The 16382-nt window shown below is 39.9% G+C and overlaps 2 protein-coding genes across 2 annotated transcripts; both read left to right on the top strand.

Annotated features, from left to right (window-relative positions):
- Positions 1-53: 53 nt before the first annotated feature.
- Positions 54-2215, top strand: LOC100008716 (alveolar macrophage chemotactic factor-like). The gene is made up of 4 exons (XM_002717113.5): positions 54-384; positions 493-622; positions 736-819; positions 1129-2215. The coding sequence occupies exons 1-4, from the start codon at positions 279-281 to the stop codon at positions 1145-1147; spliced, it is 339 nt and encodes a 112-aa protein (XP_002717159.1). The 5' UTR covers positions 54-278; the 3' UTR covers positions 1148-2215.
- Positions 2216-11188: 8973 nt separating this feature from the next.
- Positions 11189-12666, top strand: PPBP (pro-platelet basic protein). The gene is made up of 4 exons (XM_008267883.3): positions 11189-11433; positions 11735-11864; positions 12005-12148; positions 12241-12666. Exons 1-3 carry the CDS (start codon positions 11313-11315, stop codon positions 12105-12107), a joined length of 354 nt encoding a protein of 117 aa, XP_008266105.2. The 5' UTR covers positions 11189-11312; the 3' UTR covers positions 12108-12148; positions 12241-12666.
- The last annotated feature ends 3716 nt before the right edge of the window (positions 12667-16382 follow it).

Raw genomic sequence — 16382 nt, 5'->3', positions numbered from 1 at the left:
GAGGGGCGGGCACAGCAGCTCCTCCCCTCCGCCCTTCTCCCCAATTCCCACAGCCCCTCCCTCATCCATCCCCGTGCCCCTACCCCTCCAAAGTCCTGGGAATTTCCCGTGCATCCGAAAGCTTGAGTTTCCTGCCTGGGGAGGGGAGGGGCGAGAGCGGATAAAAGGAGTGCAGAGCGCTGCAGGAAGCCACGGTGCTCTCGAGCTTCGAACCTCTCCGCGCTTCCTCTCGCCTCTGGAACTCGCGCCCCTCGTCGCGCCGCGCTCCCGTTGCAACGATGAGCCTCCTGTCCAGCCGCGCCTCCCGCCTCTCTGGCCCCTCTAGCTGCCTGTGCGCGCTGCTCGCGCTGCTGCTGCTGACGCCACCTGCGCCCCTCGCCAGCGGTGAGAGCGCGCGGCACGCGGGGCGCACCCGGGAGGCGCGGCGACCAGGACACGGGGATCAACTCTCCCGAGCAACAGGAGCTCTAACACGTTCTCTTTCTTCCGCAGCGGGCCCCGTCGCGGCGGTGGTGAGAGAATTGCGTTGCGTGTGTTTATCCACCACGGCCATTCACCCCAAAATGATCGCTCGTCTGCAGGTGATCGCCGCGGGTCCCCAGTGCTCCAAGGTGGAAGTGGTGTAAGTTCTGATCCGATGTCACCTTGGTCACAGGGACGCCCTACACCCTGGTCTTTGGCCCCCAAAACTCAGGGTCGCAGGATGCATTTTTTTTTTTTTTTAATTCTCTGCAGAGCTTCTCTGAAGAACGGTAAGGAAATCTGCCTGGACCCAGAAGCCCCTTTGATCAAGAAAGCCATCCAGAAAATTTTAGAGAGGTACTTGTCACTTTGATCTTTGTGGGTTTTAGATCTTATCTCCTGAGAGCTTAGATTTCTATAGGATTTGAGTGCCACATTCCATAGGAGGCTCAGAATGAAAAGTTGTGATCTGGAATCTTCTGGGAAACCCTTTATCACCAATCTTATCTGATTACTGAGATAGTCTACACATGTTAGTCTACTGTTTGCTTTTATTGATCTTTATTTCTGTTTTCACTGCTTTAAATGCTGTGCTTTGAAACCACGGTGGAGAAGGTAGCAGTGTGGAAATTTGGCCAAACTGATGTAATTTTTTGTTTTCCACAGTGGAAACAAGGAAAACTGATTACGAGAGAGAACCAAGCATTGGAAAAACTACCCAGTTTTCAGCAGAGAGTTTTCTAGGGAGCGCTGGACTCAGAAGACAGTAAGGAGTGCCTGGGCGGCTTTCCTCCTGGACTCCCCTCATCTGTCCCTGAAGCGTTCTGCTCGTCTTATGAAGTATTTAGCTTACATGTCCTGCCATTTGCTGCTTTTATCTGCTATGTTATTGGAATTGCTTGCAATCGACTATATTGTGAGCCAATAATCACTGGTTGCTAATCTTCCAAAATGTCTCGAATGGAGCCCACTGTGTGGTATTTCTAACTATTTCTTATTGTGTCTCTGAAAAGGCTGTGGATTTGCTAGGAAAATGATGTTTCACTAGGATACCAATGAGGAAGACACACTGTTATCTTCACTTTCCTCATGAAATAGGAAATACTTTTGTGTTGTTTCTTGGGGAATATGTTAGCAAACTTCCCCTCTTGACCCTGAGATGCTGTATTGCATTAGAAAGCTGAGTGTGTCATACAGTTATCTGAGTAGAATATATTTCCTTATTTAGAATTTCTAAGTATTTAAGTCCTATAAGGTTAATATATTCTCTTCCTATAATTTTAGACAATTGATGTCTTCTTAGTATGGCATAATGTCATGATTTACTCATTAAACTGATTTTATGTGCTATTTATTAACTATTTTATTAGCAGTGCTATAATTATGGTCACTAAATATACACCTTTTGATAGCTGCAGAAGATAAGAAACAAGTAAATTTCCACACTCTAGTTTTGATAAAAAACCATTCTTTTAGTTTTTTTAAAGAAAAGCTCAACAGTTATCAATTACCCTGAAAGTTTTGAGAACATATTCATTCAAACTGTTGGAATGTAAATTCATCATTTAGTATTCTAAAACACACAAACCTGTTAAGGTTTTTGGATGCCTATAGTGTGTATCTTTCAAAGGTTTTGATCATTTTGTTAAATATGCATCATTTGGTATATTAAAATTGTACTGATGTACTGTGTGTCTCATTGGTTTACAATACTATTTTGTTCTTGAGAAAAAATAAAATTTCTAAAATTTTACTCATGTTGTTTCTTCTTTATTGTATGGTGGCAAGAAATTCATGTTCAATTCTACATTATTTGAAAAGTTAACCAGTCCTTTCGTCTGGAGAAAGGACCCTCATTTCTCAATACCATCACACTAGTTCAACCTTTTCTCCACTCACTTCCCTGCAGTTATTGCTTCACTGTGGGGGCCTTAGAAAACACAAATAAATCCTTAGCTAGCTTCCCATTTCCTAGATATGGAAAAAAAAAAAAAAGTGGCTAAGCATGGCAAATGTGGCTCTGGCCTATCCCACTTCTGGCTCTAGATCTCCCTCATGCTTTTGCAGTCAGGTGTTCAGTTCCCTAACCCAGCATTTTCTATCTTGAGTTCATGCCTTTGAACTTGCCGGGGCCTCTAACTGGAAGTAAATTTATTCATAACTCAGAATGCTGCTCAAATAACAGCTCTTTCATCAAGTTTTCCCTGGTACTCCCAACAGAGCTCAAGGCTTCCATTTTGATGCTCCTATAAAATCTTTTAGTTATCAGAATTATAACATAGTGCATTCTTTGTTTATAGGTTTCTTCACCCTACTCTACTGAGAGCTCTCCTAGCGCACCAGTCATATTTCATTCATTTCTGTATCCTCAATGTGTGGTACCAAATGGCTTCATAATGCAAGCTACTCTAACCCTGAGTTTGTCATAGTATCCTAAAATCAGTAACATAGCTAATGGTAGGTGCTGATTAAGCCATAATTCTTGTCTGTTCTATTATCCTTCTTGGCTATTGTCGATTCAATAAGGGTTTGTGCAAATGCAATCTCTTTGTCCTATAACAACTGCCTCTCTCTTTCTTCTGGCTAACTCCCAGTTCCTTCAGGCAAGCTCTCTGACCCTTCCCTCTGCCAGATTAAGCTTCCTTTTATACCTTCTCCTGGCACTCGACTTTTCCTTCATAACATTTCTCACCAACGGGACCGTAAGGTTTACAGGGCTAACACAAATGTGGGCATTTGCTTAGTGTCTATCCATTCCAATTCTCTGTAAGCTCCAGGAGGGCAGGGACAATGCTTATGATGCTCATCTGAGTCCCCAGGACTGGGCCTAGCACATAGTAAGGAGCACAAGGGTGCTCCAAACTAAGGAAGCCTCATTGTTGGTGCCAGTGCTGTGGCATAGCAGGTAAAGCCATTGCCAGCAGTGCTGGCATCCCATATAGGCACCGGTTCAAGTCCCGGCTACTTCACTTCCGATCTAGCTCTCTGTTATGGCCTGGGAAAGCAATAGAGGATGGCCCAAGTACTTGGGCCCCTGTATCCATGTGGAAGTCTCAGAAGACATTCCTGCCTCCTGGCTTTGAATTGGCCCAGCTCTGGCCGTTGTGGCCATTTGAGGAATGAACCAGGGGATAGAAGACCCCTCTCTCTCTGCCTTTCAAATAATAAATAAATTTAAAAAAAAAGAGGACTCACTGTTTCTGGTGTTAAAAGTAGCTATTTCATAAAAATATTTCATTCTTAGGAAAATAGAGAAAAAGACTAATCAACAAACTGTGATTTGATTAATATATTAAATATACTTGACTTAAAATGTATTTGTTTATATTGTATGGATCCATATATTATTAGCATATCTATCCAATCTAGGTTTTTCTATATCTTTTGCTCTCTCTCTCCTTATAAATATAAAAGATCAATTTGATTAATATATTTTCTATTATTATATACTGATATATCTTTTTAACAGAGAGACATATAAGCATGGAAAAACCTAGAGTAGCCTCACATACATAAGTTTGCTTGTAATTTTTTAACAATATGGAAAAGCACAAAATCTAATTTTTAAGAAAGTATTAAACTTAAGTGGCCTCTCTTCACTTTCTCAAGTAGTATCTTCTTTTGAATCTGTGAATTTTATACTAATTCTGTGGCAATACTAAAAAGCAAGCCAAATTACTATGAATGTTTGAAATCTAAATTTTAATATTTTAAACAATCTGTGATTTGTCCCAATAGCCTCACAATATTTATTAAATAAGTGCATGATAGTAGTAAGTGAAAGCATATAAAATGATCCTCGCATAGATAAACTTAAGTATTGTGAAAAACATCACTGGTTACTTCTTGCTTTATGACCATTCAAGATCTTTGAACTTTCCAGGAGCAAGACATAGAAGTTTAGTTTGTGCATAGACCATAGACTAAGATCTCACTACAATATTTGTCCAATTGTGGTTGTCATGCCCATTTTACATTTGGCCATTCCGTAGAGAAATTAGATTGTATGATAGCATTGCCAAGTATATACCTTGTCTAACTTACACAAGAACCTCAATGACAGCTGCTGTTTACCATTGCTACCTTCACTAGTTGATCCTTGGCCCTATCACTAGCAAAAATCAAGACTAACATTGGGGAAAAGTAATCTAACAGATGTCTCCTAGAGATACATCTTTAGTTTCCTCATGCTAACCTCTAAATACTATTTTCACTCTGTTTATTCTTTTTTTCTTCTGAAACTGTTTCTCATACATGAAATTACTTGAGACTGAACAAATCATCAGCTAAAATCTATTCTAACTTACTCTCTCAATCCAATATGTAATTTTAATGTCCTTCATTCTACTAGCCCTCCTTACTTGTCTCTGGGTGTGGCACATTCACATAATCCTGCAATTCCTAAAGGTATGACAAGATCCATGATCAAATATGACTAGTGACTTTGTTTTTCTATCATAGTTTAATTCTTGCACAAGGAAAAGGAGTGTTGTGGTATCTTATGTTGTATATAACTTCAGAAGTCCTTCCTGGATGTTACAAAATGAGAAATTTACTGACAGACCTAGCACCTGGGGATTTCTAGTTGTCCCCATGACTAAATCAAGGAAGAGAAAGACAGTATACAATGCTTCTAATATTGGCTGGCGGTTTGGGTTTGCTCTTAGTCAGCGGAATTAATATTATCTTCCTGAGAAGGACTGTGTACATTTCAAGTATGTATAGTGAGAGTCCTGTTTCTTAAACAGAGAAATTATAAGGGCTCTGCAAAATCCACCTTCTTAATAAATGGGTTTCTCCTGCCACAGAAGTTTATGTGGTTGTTTCTGATTCTTTTCTAGGGATGGACAAAGAGAAAAGTAGTTGACTCATTTCTAGCTAGTTACTTTACAATTTGTAAAGCTTGTAATTTCTTTACAGTTTGTAATTTCTTTATGGTTTGTAAATATTTTTATGGTGCTGTAGAAAGCCAGAGCAATTACATATCCAGTCTAATCTCGAGTACTGTTAAATAAGTGACCTTAATAATTTGTTGAACACGTCTATTCTTAGTTCTCTCCTTCATAAAATCAGTGTAGCCAAGTCTATTTCCCAAGCACAGAGGGCTGTCCTAGAACAAAATAGATGCTTGATAAATGTGAGTTCTTTTCCCAAGCTTTCCAGCTCAAATTCCCCTTTATAAATGAGGAATTGAGATCTGCATAGCTTAAATACCCTATTTTCCTGACTTTATCCATATTCTTTCTAACCACATATGAAAGTTTATGTTTTGGTGCTCCTGAGAATTTGTTTCCATGAGAAAATCAGGGCTACGGGGCGGGGGAGTGGAGTGAAGGACAAGAGGGAGGGAAGCGGTGGGGAGGGGGAAGAGAGCGAGTGAGCGAGAGAGAGAAATAGAGAGAGAAATATCTTCCATCAACTGGTTCACTCCCCAAATTGCTGCAATGGCTTGGCCCTGGGCCCAGACCTAGGCCAAACCAAATCCAGGAGCCTAGAACTCTGTCCAGGTCTCCCACATAGGGAACAGGGCCAAAATATCCTGGCCATCTTTCAGTGTTTTCATAAGCACATTAGCAAGGAGCTGGATCAGAAGCAGAGCAACTGGGACTCACCAGGCACTCTGATAATGGGATACTGACATTGTAACTTAACCTGCTATGCCACAGTGCCAGTCCCACACTGTGAATCATTCTTAAAAAGCTTCTGGAAACTATGTATTGTCTATGTAGTTTCTGTCAATTACAAGGTAGCATTTTCAAATTAATGATGTATTTTCCTTCAAATACATCATTCAGTGATCAAATACTAAATTACTGTCATTTGTTGATAATCTTGATACAAAACAGACCCTGTTCCTCATCCTTAGGATGTGGAGATGATGAGAAGGAGTAGCTTTCAACCTAAATTAATGTATTTTTACAGCAGACATACCCAGTATTTCCCCCAGGCCAAGATTGTCCTACAAGGGGAGCAGAAGGGAGGGGAGAGTAGAGTGGGGAGGAACAGGGAAGGAGGAGAAGAGAGATGGAAGAGAGCAGCAGCAGGAGGAGGGGAATGGAGGGCTTTTGTATTGACGTTGCTTTGTTTTTCTCTTTTCTCCTCCTTTTTTCCTTTCCTTCCTTTTTCTCTCCACTCCCTCCACCTTTTTCCCCCTCTATCCTTTCAACTCATTGCTGAGAATTAAAATGGTGCCACTTAGGAGAGGAGGAAGCTGACCATCCAGGTGCCTAGCAGGAATCTTAGCAGCCAGTACCAGCTGTCTCCACAATGGATGAGGCCAGTCTTTGACTTTCTTTTGACAGCTGCAATGACTTTCTTACTGCACACACTTACAAGAGCTCAGGTAAGACCTGGCAGTGAAACCTCTCATTAGCACATAGAATTGCCAAACCTCATAAACTGTTACATTAAGCTACAGCATGTTACACAGTAAAAGCAAATCCTTAATCCTGGTAACAACTTAATGTGTTTGCAGGCTTTCAGAAGACACTGTATTAGAATTCTCTTCAAGGAGCCGGCGCCATGGCTCACTTGGCTAATCCTCCGCCTGCGGCGCCGGCATCCCATATGGGCGCCTGGTTCTAGTCCCAGTTGCTCCTCTTCCAGTCCAGCTCTCTGCTGTGGCCCAGGAGGGCAGTGGAGGATGGCCCAGGTCCTTGGGCCCTGCACCTGCATGGGAGACCAGGAGGAAGCACCTGGTTCCTGGCTCAGTCCGGCCGTAGTGGCCATTTGGGAGGTGAACCAATGGAAGGAAGACCTTTCTCTCTCTCTCTCTCTCACTGTCTATAACTCTACCTGTCAAAATAAAAAAAAATTAAAAAAAGAAAAAAGAATTCTCTTCAAAACAATGAATGTATTGTATTTAATTTGGTAATATTTATGCATTTGATGTTCAATGAATGATAGCAATTAACATAAAATTAAAGTTTCTCAGGACTGCAACATTTTTAATACTCCTAAGTACCAGCACCCAACTCTTTCAGTAACCCCACTCTACTCCACACCCACCCATGCCTCAATTCTGGGCAGTGTACAGCAAAACTCAGTTAACTTGAAGGCTAGAGTAATAGAGATCTGGACACTTACTGTAGATCAGAGTCATGCTGAAGATACATGTGGTTCCATCACGTATTGAAAAGCTTTTGTTGGCTACTATTTCAATTTATTGACCCAAACTGACTCAAAATTTAACAATTTAACCTCCAATTTTGCTGTACCAATTGCTTTTATGATTAATTTCCAGATAATAACTTGTTTCCATTATACATGAAAGAAGAATTTGGAAGATGTCAGTTCAAATTATTCTATATAAGGCAAGGTTAATTCCCTTTGTTTTAATGAATAACAGTCTGATAATGTCTTTTTTTTTTTTAACAGGCAGAGTTAGATAGTGTGAGAGAGAGAGACAGAGGGAAAGGTTTCCTTCCGTTGGTTCACTCCCCAAATGGCCACTACGGCCAGCGCGCTGTGCCAATCTGAAGCCAGGAGTCAGGTATTTCCTCCTGGTCTCCCATGCCAGTGCAGGGCCCAAGTTCCTGGGCCATCCTCCACTGCCTTCCAGGGCCACAGCAGAGAGCTGGACTGGAAGAGGAGCAACCGGGACAGAATCCGGCGCCCAAACCGGGACTAGAACCCCGGAGTGCTGGCACCACAGGTGGAGGATTAGCCTAGTGAGCCGTGGCACTGGCCATGTCTTTCTTTCTATATGTTTTAAAATAGCTAAAAGATCATTTCTGTTGTCTGGTCAAAGGAATTTTCTTATTTCCTTAGTGACTTTGCAAAGAGAAAAGAGATAAAATAGCTTACAAGAAAAAAAATTCAGAGACAGTGCAAGATTTATAAAAAGGATATTGTTATTTTTAAAACCCAAGAACTTCTGAAACTTCTTTCTACTTCTGGAATTCATTTAATTCAAAATTTTGTAAAAGCCATCTGCTTTTAATTAAATAATTTATTTTAAGATATCTTTTACCCACTTTTGTAAAGTCAGTTTATTAGCATCTGGATTGCATTTCTCATCATGGAAATTAAAGGAAATGATGTAAGTGACAGTAAAAGAGTAGTCATGGTAATGGTAGAGGATTATTTAGATTCCATTGTTTTGCACAAATGCTCACTTTTTAATAAGAAAGAGCTAAATTAAAAAGTCACACACAAAAAAGAACTTGGTAATGCCTAGCATATGATAAATATTTAATCAATATTTCTTGAATAAATAAAAGCTAGCAGAAAGTTGCTTTAACTCAAATGCTAATCGGCTTGTGAAATATTAATAAGTGAAGAAATGTGCTCATGTTTCAATTTGAAACTTGCTGACAAAGTGTAACCAGACATATTTGTTGATTAAGACAATGACTTGATGATGATGATGATGATGATACTGTGCTACATGTCACCTCTTTACTGGTATCAACCACCCCAAATACCCTGACCTAATCATCTCTGATGATTTTCCACATAATTCTGCAAAAGGGTCAGGGACTTTTGAGTAATAATACTGAATGATCTAGGGAAGAATCTGAACAGTGTAAGTTTCGAGAGAATGAAAATGTTGAGTGAATTCAGTAAATATTGTCAGCAATGTGTTTTGGGTGGTTGTGATGGACAGAAAAGGAAAGATACACTTAATAATGTTAAAAACATTCATATCTTCCTCTGCAAATAATCTTGAACTTATATTTAGTGAAAATACACCAGACTAGGGAATTAACAGTATTTCAGTGAAAACAATGAGAAAAGACTATGACGTTGCCACTCAGAAAGAGCTGCAAAGAAGCATTCCCTCGTTGTTGTTTCCTACCAAGCATTTCTCTGTCACTGATTCCACAACTAAGCCCTTAGGAAGATACTAATGCTCAGCTAAAGCCCTTCCTTTAAGCTTGCCTATGAATTTCTGTTTGGGAACAGGTGGAAATTATTTTAGTTTAATATGTCCACTACTAAATCTACTAATTCTAATTTATAAGAAAATAAATGAGGTAGAGAAAAATAAATTATACATTCAAAAATAGCACTTAAGTAGAACTTTTGTAGGCATAGTCAACAACTATTAAACAACTGTGAAAATGTAAACAGTTGGAAAAGGTATCCTGTACTCATTCTTTTGAATAATGTAATTCTGTATTTTAGTGCTTTCAAAATTATTTGACTTTTAACGGCATAAACGTGTAGAAGAATTTGGGAAGTTTAATATCACATATAACTTGTATGTAGTTGTAACAGGAAGACAACTTGTGGTCAGGCCACTTGTGAACTGCCTTCTCCTTTACCCTTACTCACTGTTTTATACCACAAGTGCGTTGGATCACGTGGAGCTTGATTTGAGAATTTCAGCTGATTTGTAAGAAAATAGAAATTTTTCTGCATATGATATATATCCATTGATTTATTTACTGATACTGTGTGTGATTAACCTGTGTATTGAATTACTCTACAGGCTATAAGATATATGACATAGTCAAAGGAACCTAGGATGTACTCTGCCTTCAAGAGTGTACAGTCTAGGTGAGGAGCCAAGTCTTAGAGCTGGGTCAGGGATCCAGACCCTGACATACAGGTCAGCATGTGACGTGCAGTCCCCCTCTACCTCTGTGGGGCTTAGTCTACATCTCAGATTAGGATCTGAGATTTTCCAAGTAGGATTTCACTGCAATTTGTAACAGTGCAAAGTCAAAGTCACCAGCAAGGCACGGGCTGAACATTATCCCTACCACAGAATGTAGTGCCATATTAAAATGAATGGGGCAAATCTACAGTGATGTAGGTATAAGGATGCTGAATAAATAGTTTTGAAGGCCAAAAGTAAGTTATATGAATTTAATGATCCATATAGAATAATGATTTAATGATCCATATGAAAATATGTATCTCCATGTGTTATATGTCTCTCTGTGCATGCATACATATGTACAATATAAATGCAGACAGAATAGAAAACTAATGTCAATTTTACTAAAGGTATCACTGGAGAATGGTAATGTGGAATAATAATGAAGAGGAACTTACATGTACTCCACATGTATCTGCAGTGTATAAATCTTTTAGAATGAATTTTATCAATTATTTCTCTATTACTTTAAGACTCAAGGGAAAAAATATTCTGGATCTTGCTTTTTAGGATGTATTCTGATAGTAGAAACAAATACCTTATTTTATAATACTGGGGAGGGGTATGGGTGAGTTTTGCTTCTAATTTCTCAGTGAAATTGCAAAATTTAATACATTTTAGAAGACAGAAAAAAGCTCAAAATGTAATATACAAAGTGATTCTATACAAGTGGTATTGGCTCATATTTTATCACATACTCCAAACCAGTCCCACAATTATCAACAACCATGACAGAACTGCTTTTTCAAGCAACTGGAAAGGAAAGGTAACTCCCTTTTTCATGCATTTTTATGAATTCTAGTGCTTGTAAGTATCTATTAAACTTATAAACTGCATTACAGGAAAGTCAGAGTATACTGCTACACAGTCATACAAAGAAAATACGTAGAGTAGCTCAGTCTAGTTCCTACTTCCATAACCAGAATGCTTATATGTGTGTTAAGAAGATGGGTATTGAGAAAGGAAGAATAAGAATGTGAAATAAGCATAAAACACAACTTAGCAGGAATTCTGACCAGTGTGGTAATTATCTGGGTTAGGCACACTTGACAGCACTTTTATGGGTATCTTACCACATATCCTCTTTCCCCGCCTCTTCTTCCCTATTGAGCTTGAAGTAGTGTGTATAAAAGGCATCTGAAGAGCAAAAAAACCCCACTGAGCTGAAGATTTCCAGGCAGCAACTCACCTCCAGGCGAAGGGCTCCTGGCTCTGGAAACACCTCTAGCTCATCTTCTCCACCATGAGCCCCAAGCTGAACACCACCTCCTTCGGCACCAGTGCCCGCCGGTTTTGTGTCCTACAGGTGTTGCTGCTGTTGTCACTGCTCCTGACCATGCTGGTTCCCTCCACCAGTGGACAAAGTAAGAGAAACTTGGGGAATGTTAAGGCATGGGCCCTGTTTCCCTGCAGCTGTGGCTGTTCTCTTACAGCTGTGTCTAGGGATGAGACTATCTTGTGAATCCTGGGGCTGGAGAAGACCATGACACTAATAACTCTAAAGGAAGGATAGATGCTTAACGGGCACTTCTCATGTGCTGGGCTTTTGGCTAAGGCTTTACCAAAGGTTTGCTGATTATATTCTCAATGGCTTTCTGAGATACATACAAAGAGGAAAGAGGGAAAAAATCATGACCACTAATAGAGTCATCTTTTCTACCCTAGTGGTAGATTCAGAGATGTATGCTGAACTGCGCTGCACATGTTTGAAGACAATGTCTCGAATTCATCCCAGTAGCATCAGCAAATTGGAGGTCATCAGGGAAGGAGTCCATTGCTCCAAAATGGAGTTGATGTAAGTTCCTGCCTCTCTAACACTGCCTCATCAGAGAAGGCTTCCACTGCCTTCCCCAACCACCCAATTAGCTCCAACATCATGGATCCCTTCTGACAATCAAGCCAGGGCACCCATAGATAACTTCTTCTGTCTTACAGAGCCACAATGAAGGATGGAAAGAAAATCTGCCTGAACACAGAAGCTCCAAGAATCAAGAAAATGCTCCAGAAAATGTTAAAGCATGACGGATCTGTTGTTTAACCTGTTCACTTTCTGCCAGACTTTCTTACCTCCCAGGAATGGTAAGCTTTTAAAGCTTTAACTTGCTAGAGGTCTTATTTATCCAGAATACCTGTTGTCACTGTATTAAAATTGGGGTCTGTTTTTCTTTCAGTCTCAAAAATCCCATTATGTCCTGCAAAGGCTGGCTAAACTACGGCAGAAAGAGCATGAAAATAAACACAACTGTATGGCATGACTTACTCTGATTCTTGGCTAAACATTGTACTGTGCTTTGCATTTCTTTATTTGAAGATTTCTTTCCTAACACATTTGTGTTAATTGTTTCCACTGCTTTACTGTTAGAGTAGACATGCCCATGAAGACTAATTAAATTTATGGTGAGCAATGATATTAGGAATTGCAGAGTGCCCAGCATGGATACTTGCATGATAAATGTTTATCAACATGTTTAGTGTTTTAATAGAGTTTTCATTATCTCAGTCTTAAGATGTCTTGTTTCCCAGAATTTTATGAAATGTATTTCTAATGTTTACTTTCACATTTAAACGCTAAAAATAATAAAGTCTTTTGATGTTGAGCTTTGTAAGCACTTATTATTTAATTTCAGATGAATATATATAACATTGGTAAAGCAAAAACTACATGATACAAAAACACTAATATATTCTACTTTTAAAATTCCAGTATTTTCTGCAGCAAAAATATTTTACTCTGGAATGTTTGCATTTTCTTTAATATCTATGTGCTTCTAGATTTATTATTAGAATTATGTTTGCAAAGAAATACAGTAGAGAATTTAAGTTTCACTAGACTTTTATTAATCAAACAAATTTTTATTTTTTTTAAAGATTTAGTCATTTATTTGAAAGGTAGAGTGACAGAGAAAGAGAGAGTGAAATAGACATATCTCCCATCTTCGGTTCAGTCCCTTAATGACTGAAGTGACTAGGAGTGGGCCAGGCCAAAGTTAGGAGTCTGAAATTCCATATAGGTCTCCCACTTGGGTGGCAGAGTCTCAGATACTTGGAATGCCATCCACTGCCTTCCTAGGAACATTAGCAAGGAGCTGAATCAGAAGCAGAATAACCATGACTTGAACCCAAACTCTTAGATATGGAGTGCAAACATCCCAAGTATTAGCTTAACCCACAGCACCCCAATACCAGCCCCTCATTCATTTCTTAACCCCTAAAATTTATATACACACTATTCCTATAGAAGGTATACATGAAATCAAAATGTGCTATTTATTTATTGTAATGTGTTATTAATTTTAGCAGAATGGGGTGGGGAGGAATTACACTTTAGTATTGTACAAGTGGATGATCTGTCCAATTTTTAAAAAAATTTATTTATTTATTTATGTGTAAGTCAGAGTTACAGAGAGAGAGAGAAGGAGAGATATATATAGAGAGAAGTCTTCCATCAGCTGGTTCATCCCCAATTGTCCACAACTGCCAGAGCTGTGCTGATCCAAAGCCAGGAACCAGGAGGCTTCTTCCAGGTCTCCCAAGTGGGTGCAGGGGCCCAAGGACTCGGGCCATGTTCTAATGCTTTCCCAGGCCACAGCAGAGAGCTGGATTGGAAGAGGAGCACATGGGATGCTGGCACTGCAGGCGACAGCTTTACCTGCTATGCCACAGCGCCGGCCCCAAGCTGTCCATTTTTAATGTAGTATAAAAATAACCAAAATATCAATCTAATATGCTATCATGTTAGGTGTTTTGCATGTAAGAATTAAATATTCTTGCAAACTATGATCTGGTTAAGGATATGTCCTCTAGAACCAGATAACTGGGTAACCTGACACTATCACTTGCTGGCTGGTAATTTTGTTTAGGTTACGTAACCTCTCTGTGTCAGTTTTCTCATCTACAAAATGTGATAATAAAATTGTTTATCTCATAGAGTTGAGGTGAAAATTTTAAAATATTAATAAATTCAAGATGCTTGAAGTATTTTATATCACATAACAACCCATATATAAATGGTAGTGATATTTTGTTATCATTAAATGTGCCCCTTATTACAAAGAAGATAACTGAAGTTCAAAAAGATTAAACAATGGGCCCCAAGATCAGATAACTAAGCAGGCTACAGTCAAGGTTTTGAAACTGTGCTCTTAAGTACTATGCAACACCACTTTCTTTATTCTTATTTCTCTGATGAAGAGATTATGTACATATCACACACATTGTGTTATTGACACACAAAATAGGACCTGACTTATAAATAGCATACTACATATACTGAATTTGTTATGGAAGAAGAAATGAATTCAGCTACTCCAACCTGAACATGATTTTGGGACGTGTTCATGTCATCAGCATGTAGAACACCAAGTTCACATTGCTTGGGACTCATTTTATCTCCAAACCTTCATGGGCTCTTTGCCTTAAAATGTTCTCCCTAGGGGCCGGCACTGTGGCATAGCAGGCTAAGTCTCTGCCTGCTGTGCTGGCATCCTATATGGACCCTGGTTCGTGTCCCAGCTTTTCTTCTTGTGATCCAGCTCTTTGCCATGGCTTGAGAAAGCCATAGCAGAAGTGGAAGATGGCCCAAGTGCTTGGACCCCTGCACCTGTGTGGGAGACCCGGAAGAAGCTCCTGGCTCCTAGCTTCAGATTGGCCTGGCTCCAGCTCTTGCGGCCATTTGGGGAGTGAACCAGTGGATGAAAGACCTCTCTCTCTGTCTCTCCCTATCTGTGTCTGTAACCCTGCCTCTCAAATAAATAAATAAATAAATCATTAAAAAAATGCTCTCTCTAAAAATTAAATGCATTTACTAAGTAACAGTTAGGCAAAAAGACACATGTAATGAAGCAGTAAATAGGGATTACAGTTGTTTTCATTATTTTTTTTTCTTCAAAATAGGCTTGTGACTCACAGTTGACAGGCCAGCTCTTGAGAGCTGCCACAGTGTTTGCCTTGGGTTCATAATCCCTGAGACACAGATGACTTTTATTTTTGTGTACATGTGCAGAAATTTTCTTCTTAGATGTTGAGAAATGATGGCTCAATTTCCAATCAGTGCCACCCAGTTTCCTCAACACTGCACATACGGAAAGCTAGGGGTATGCTGCTCCTTCATATTCAGAAGGATCCCTCCTGCCCATTCTTCCTGCTGCTAAGCCAGAAGGGCCTCACGTTTCAGTTCCATATGTGGATGGCACATATTCTACAGTTGCCACTGTTGGATGCCGTATGTTCAGCAATGTATGTCCCAAAGAACCCCCCTTAAAGAGATAGATCACTGTCTAAGGGTGACAGACAGGGAGACTCATTGTTACAACCAAATGTGACATGTGTTAACGTGAAGGCATCCTCCAGTTGCGTGAAAGAACTGAGATGTGAACAAGTCAGAGCCTCATCACCACGTTTTCAACACTTATTATATTCCCTAATGTAGCTACTTTATATTTAGTTCCGCCCAGTGTGCTAAAACAGTGGTGGAAGAGACTACAAGAGTGATAAACAGAAACTTCACAGAGCATGCCATTTCAGGAAAGAACTCATTTTAAATACTCACACATCTCTGTGTGTATAATATGTGCATGGGTGTTGGTGTCATCTGCGAGAAACAGGAAAGCAGAGGGTGTCACAAGATAGAACAACAAACAATCATAGCAGATAGAGCTGCCAGGAGAGTCCTGATGAGGAAATGAGATGTTAGCTGACGCCAGAGACGGGAATAGGATTTAGCTGAAAAGGCAGGTGGTGGAAGAGTAGGAGAAAGAAATGCTAGGTCCAAGAATTCAATTGCACATTCCTGCAGGAGTCCTGTCTTGTTGAGCTCAAAGCCCTCAGTAGTTCATACAGTGGGCTGCTGATGACCTTTCCTACCCTTCATCAACGTGATGGAGGGCCTCTGGCTTTGTAATGAACGTGAACCTTACCCCGATCAAGAGCCAAAGTCATCCTTTTTCAAGGAAGGGGAGACAGTCCACACTGACTGTACTATTTCTAGTGTGGGATTCTGCAGCATACCCTCCCCTGGCCTCCATATTGTCTTCACACTAAGTTTCCATTGTTCTGGTTTCCTTGGTGTTGTCTCACCCATCTCTGGGACTTGCCAAAGGTACAGCAGGTGCTAGGAGATGTGGCCCAGCAAACTCTTCTTGTCCTCTCCTCTGGGATATTGTCTAGAATGGAGCTGGATGGAGGAACATTCAGGTACTAAGTTTTTATGAAAGAATGCATTCAAATATCACCTGCAATTTTTTATGAGTAAGAGTGCTGAGGATAATAGACATTTCCTGGAGTGAGCTGAATGGCTACTGGTACCACCTGACCA

This window comes from Oryctolagus cuniculus, chromosome 8, assembly GCF_964237555.1.
Source record: "Oryctolagus cuniculus chromosome 8, mOryCun1.1, whole genome shotgun sequence".
NCBI classification, from domain to species: Eukaryota; Metazoa; Chordata; class Mammalia; order Lagomorpha; family Leporidae; genus Oryctolagus; species Oryctolagus cuniculus.
This window is presented reverse-complemented; position numbering and strand designations above follow the sequence as displayed.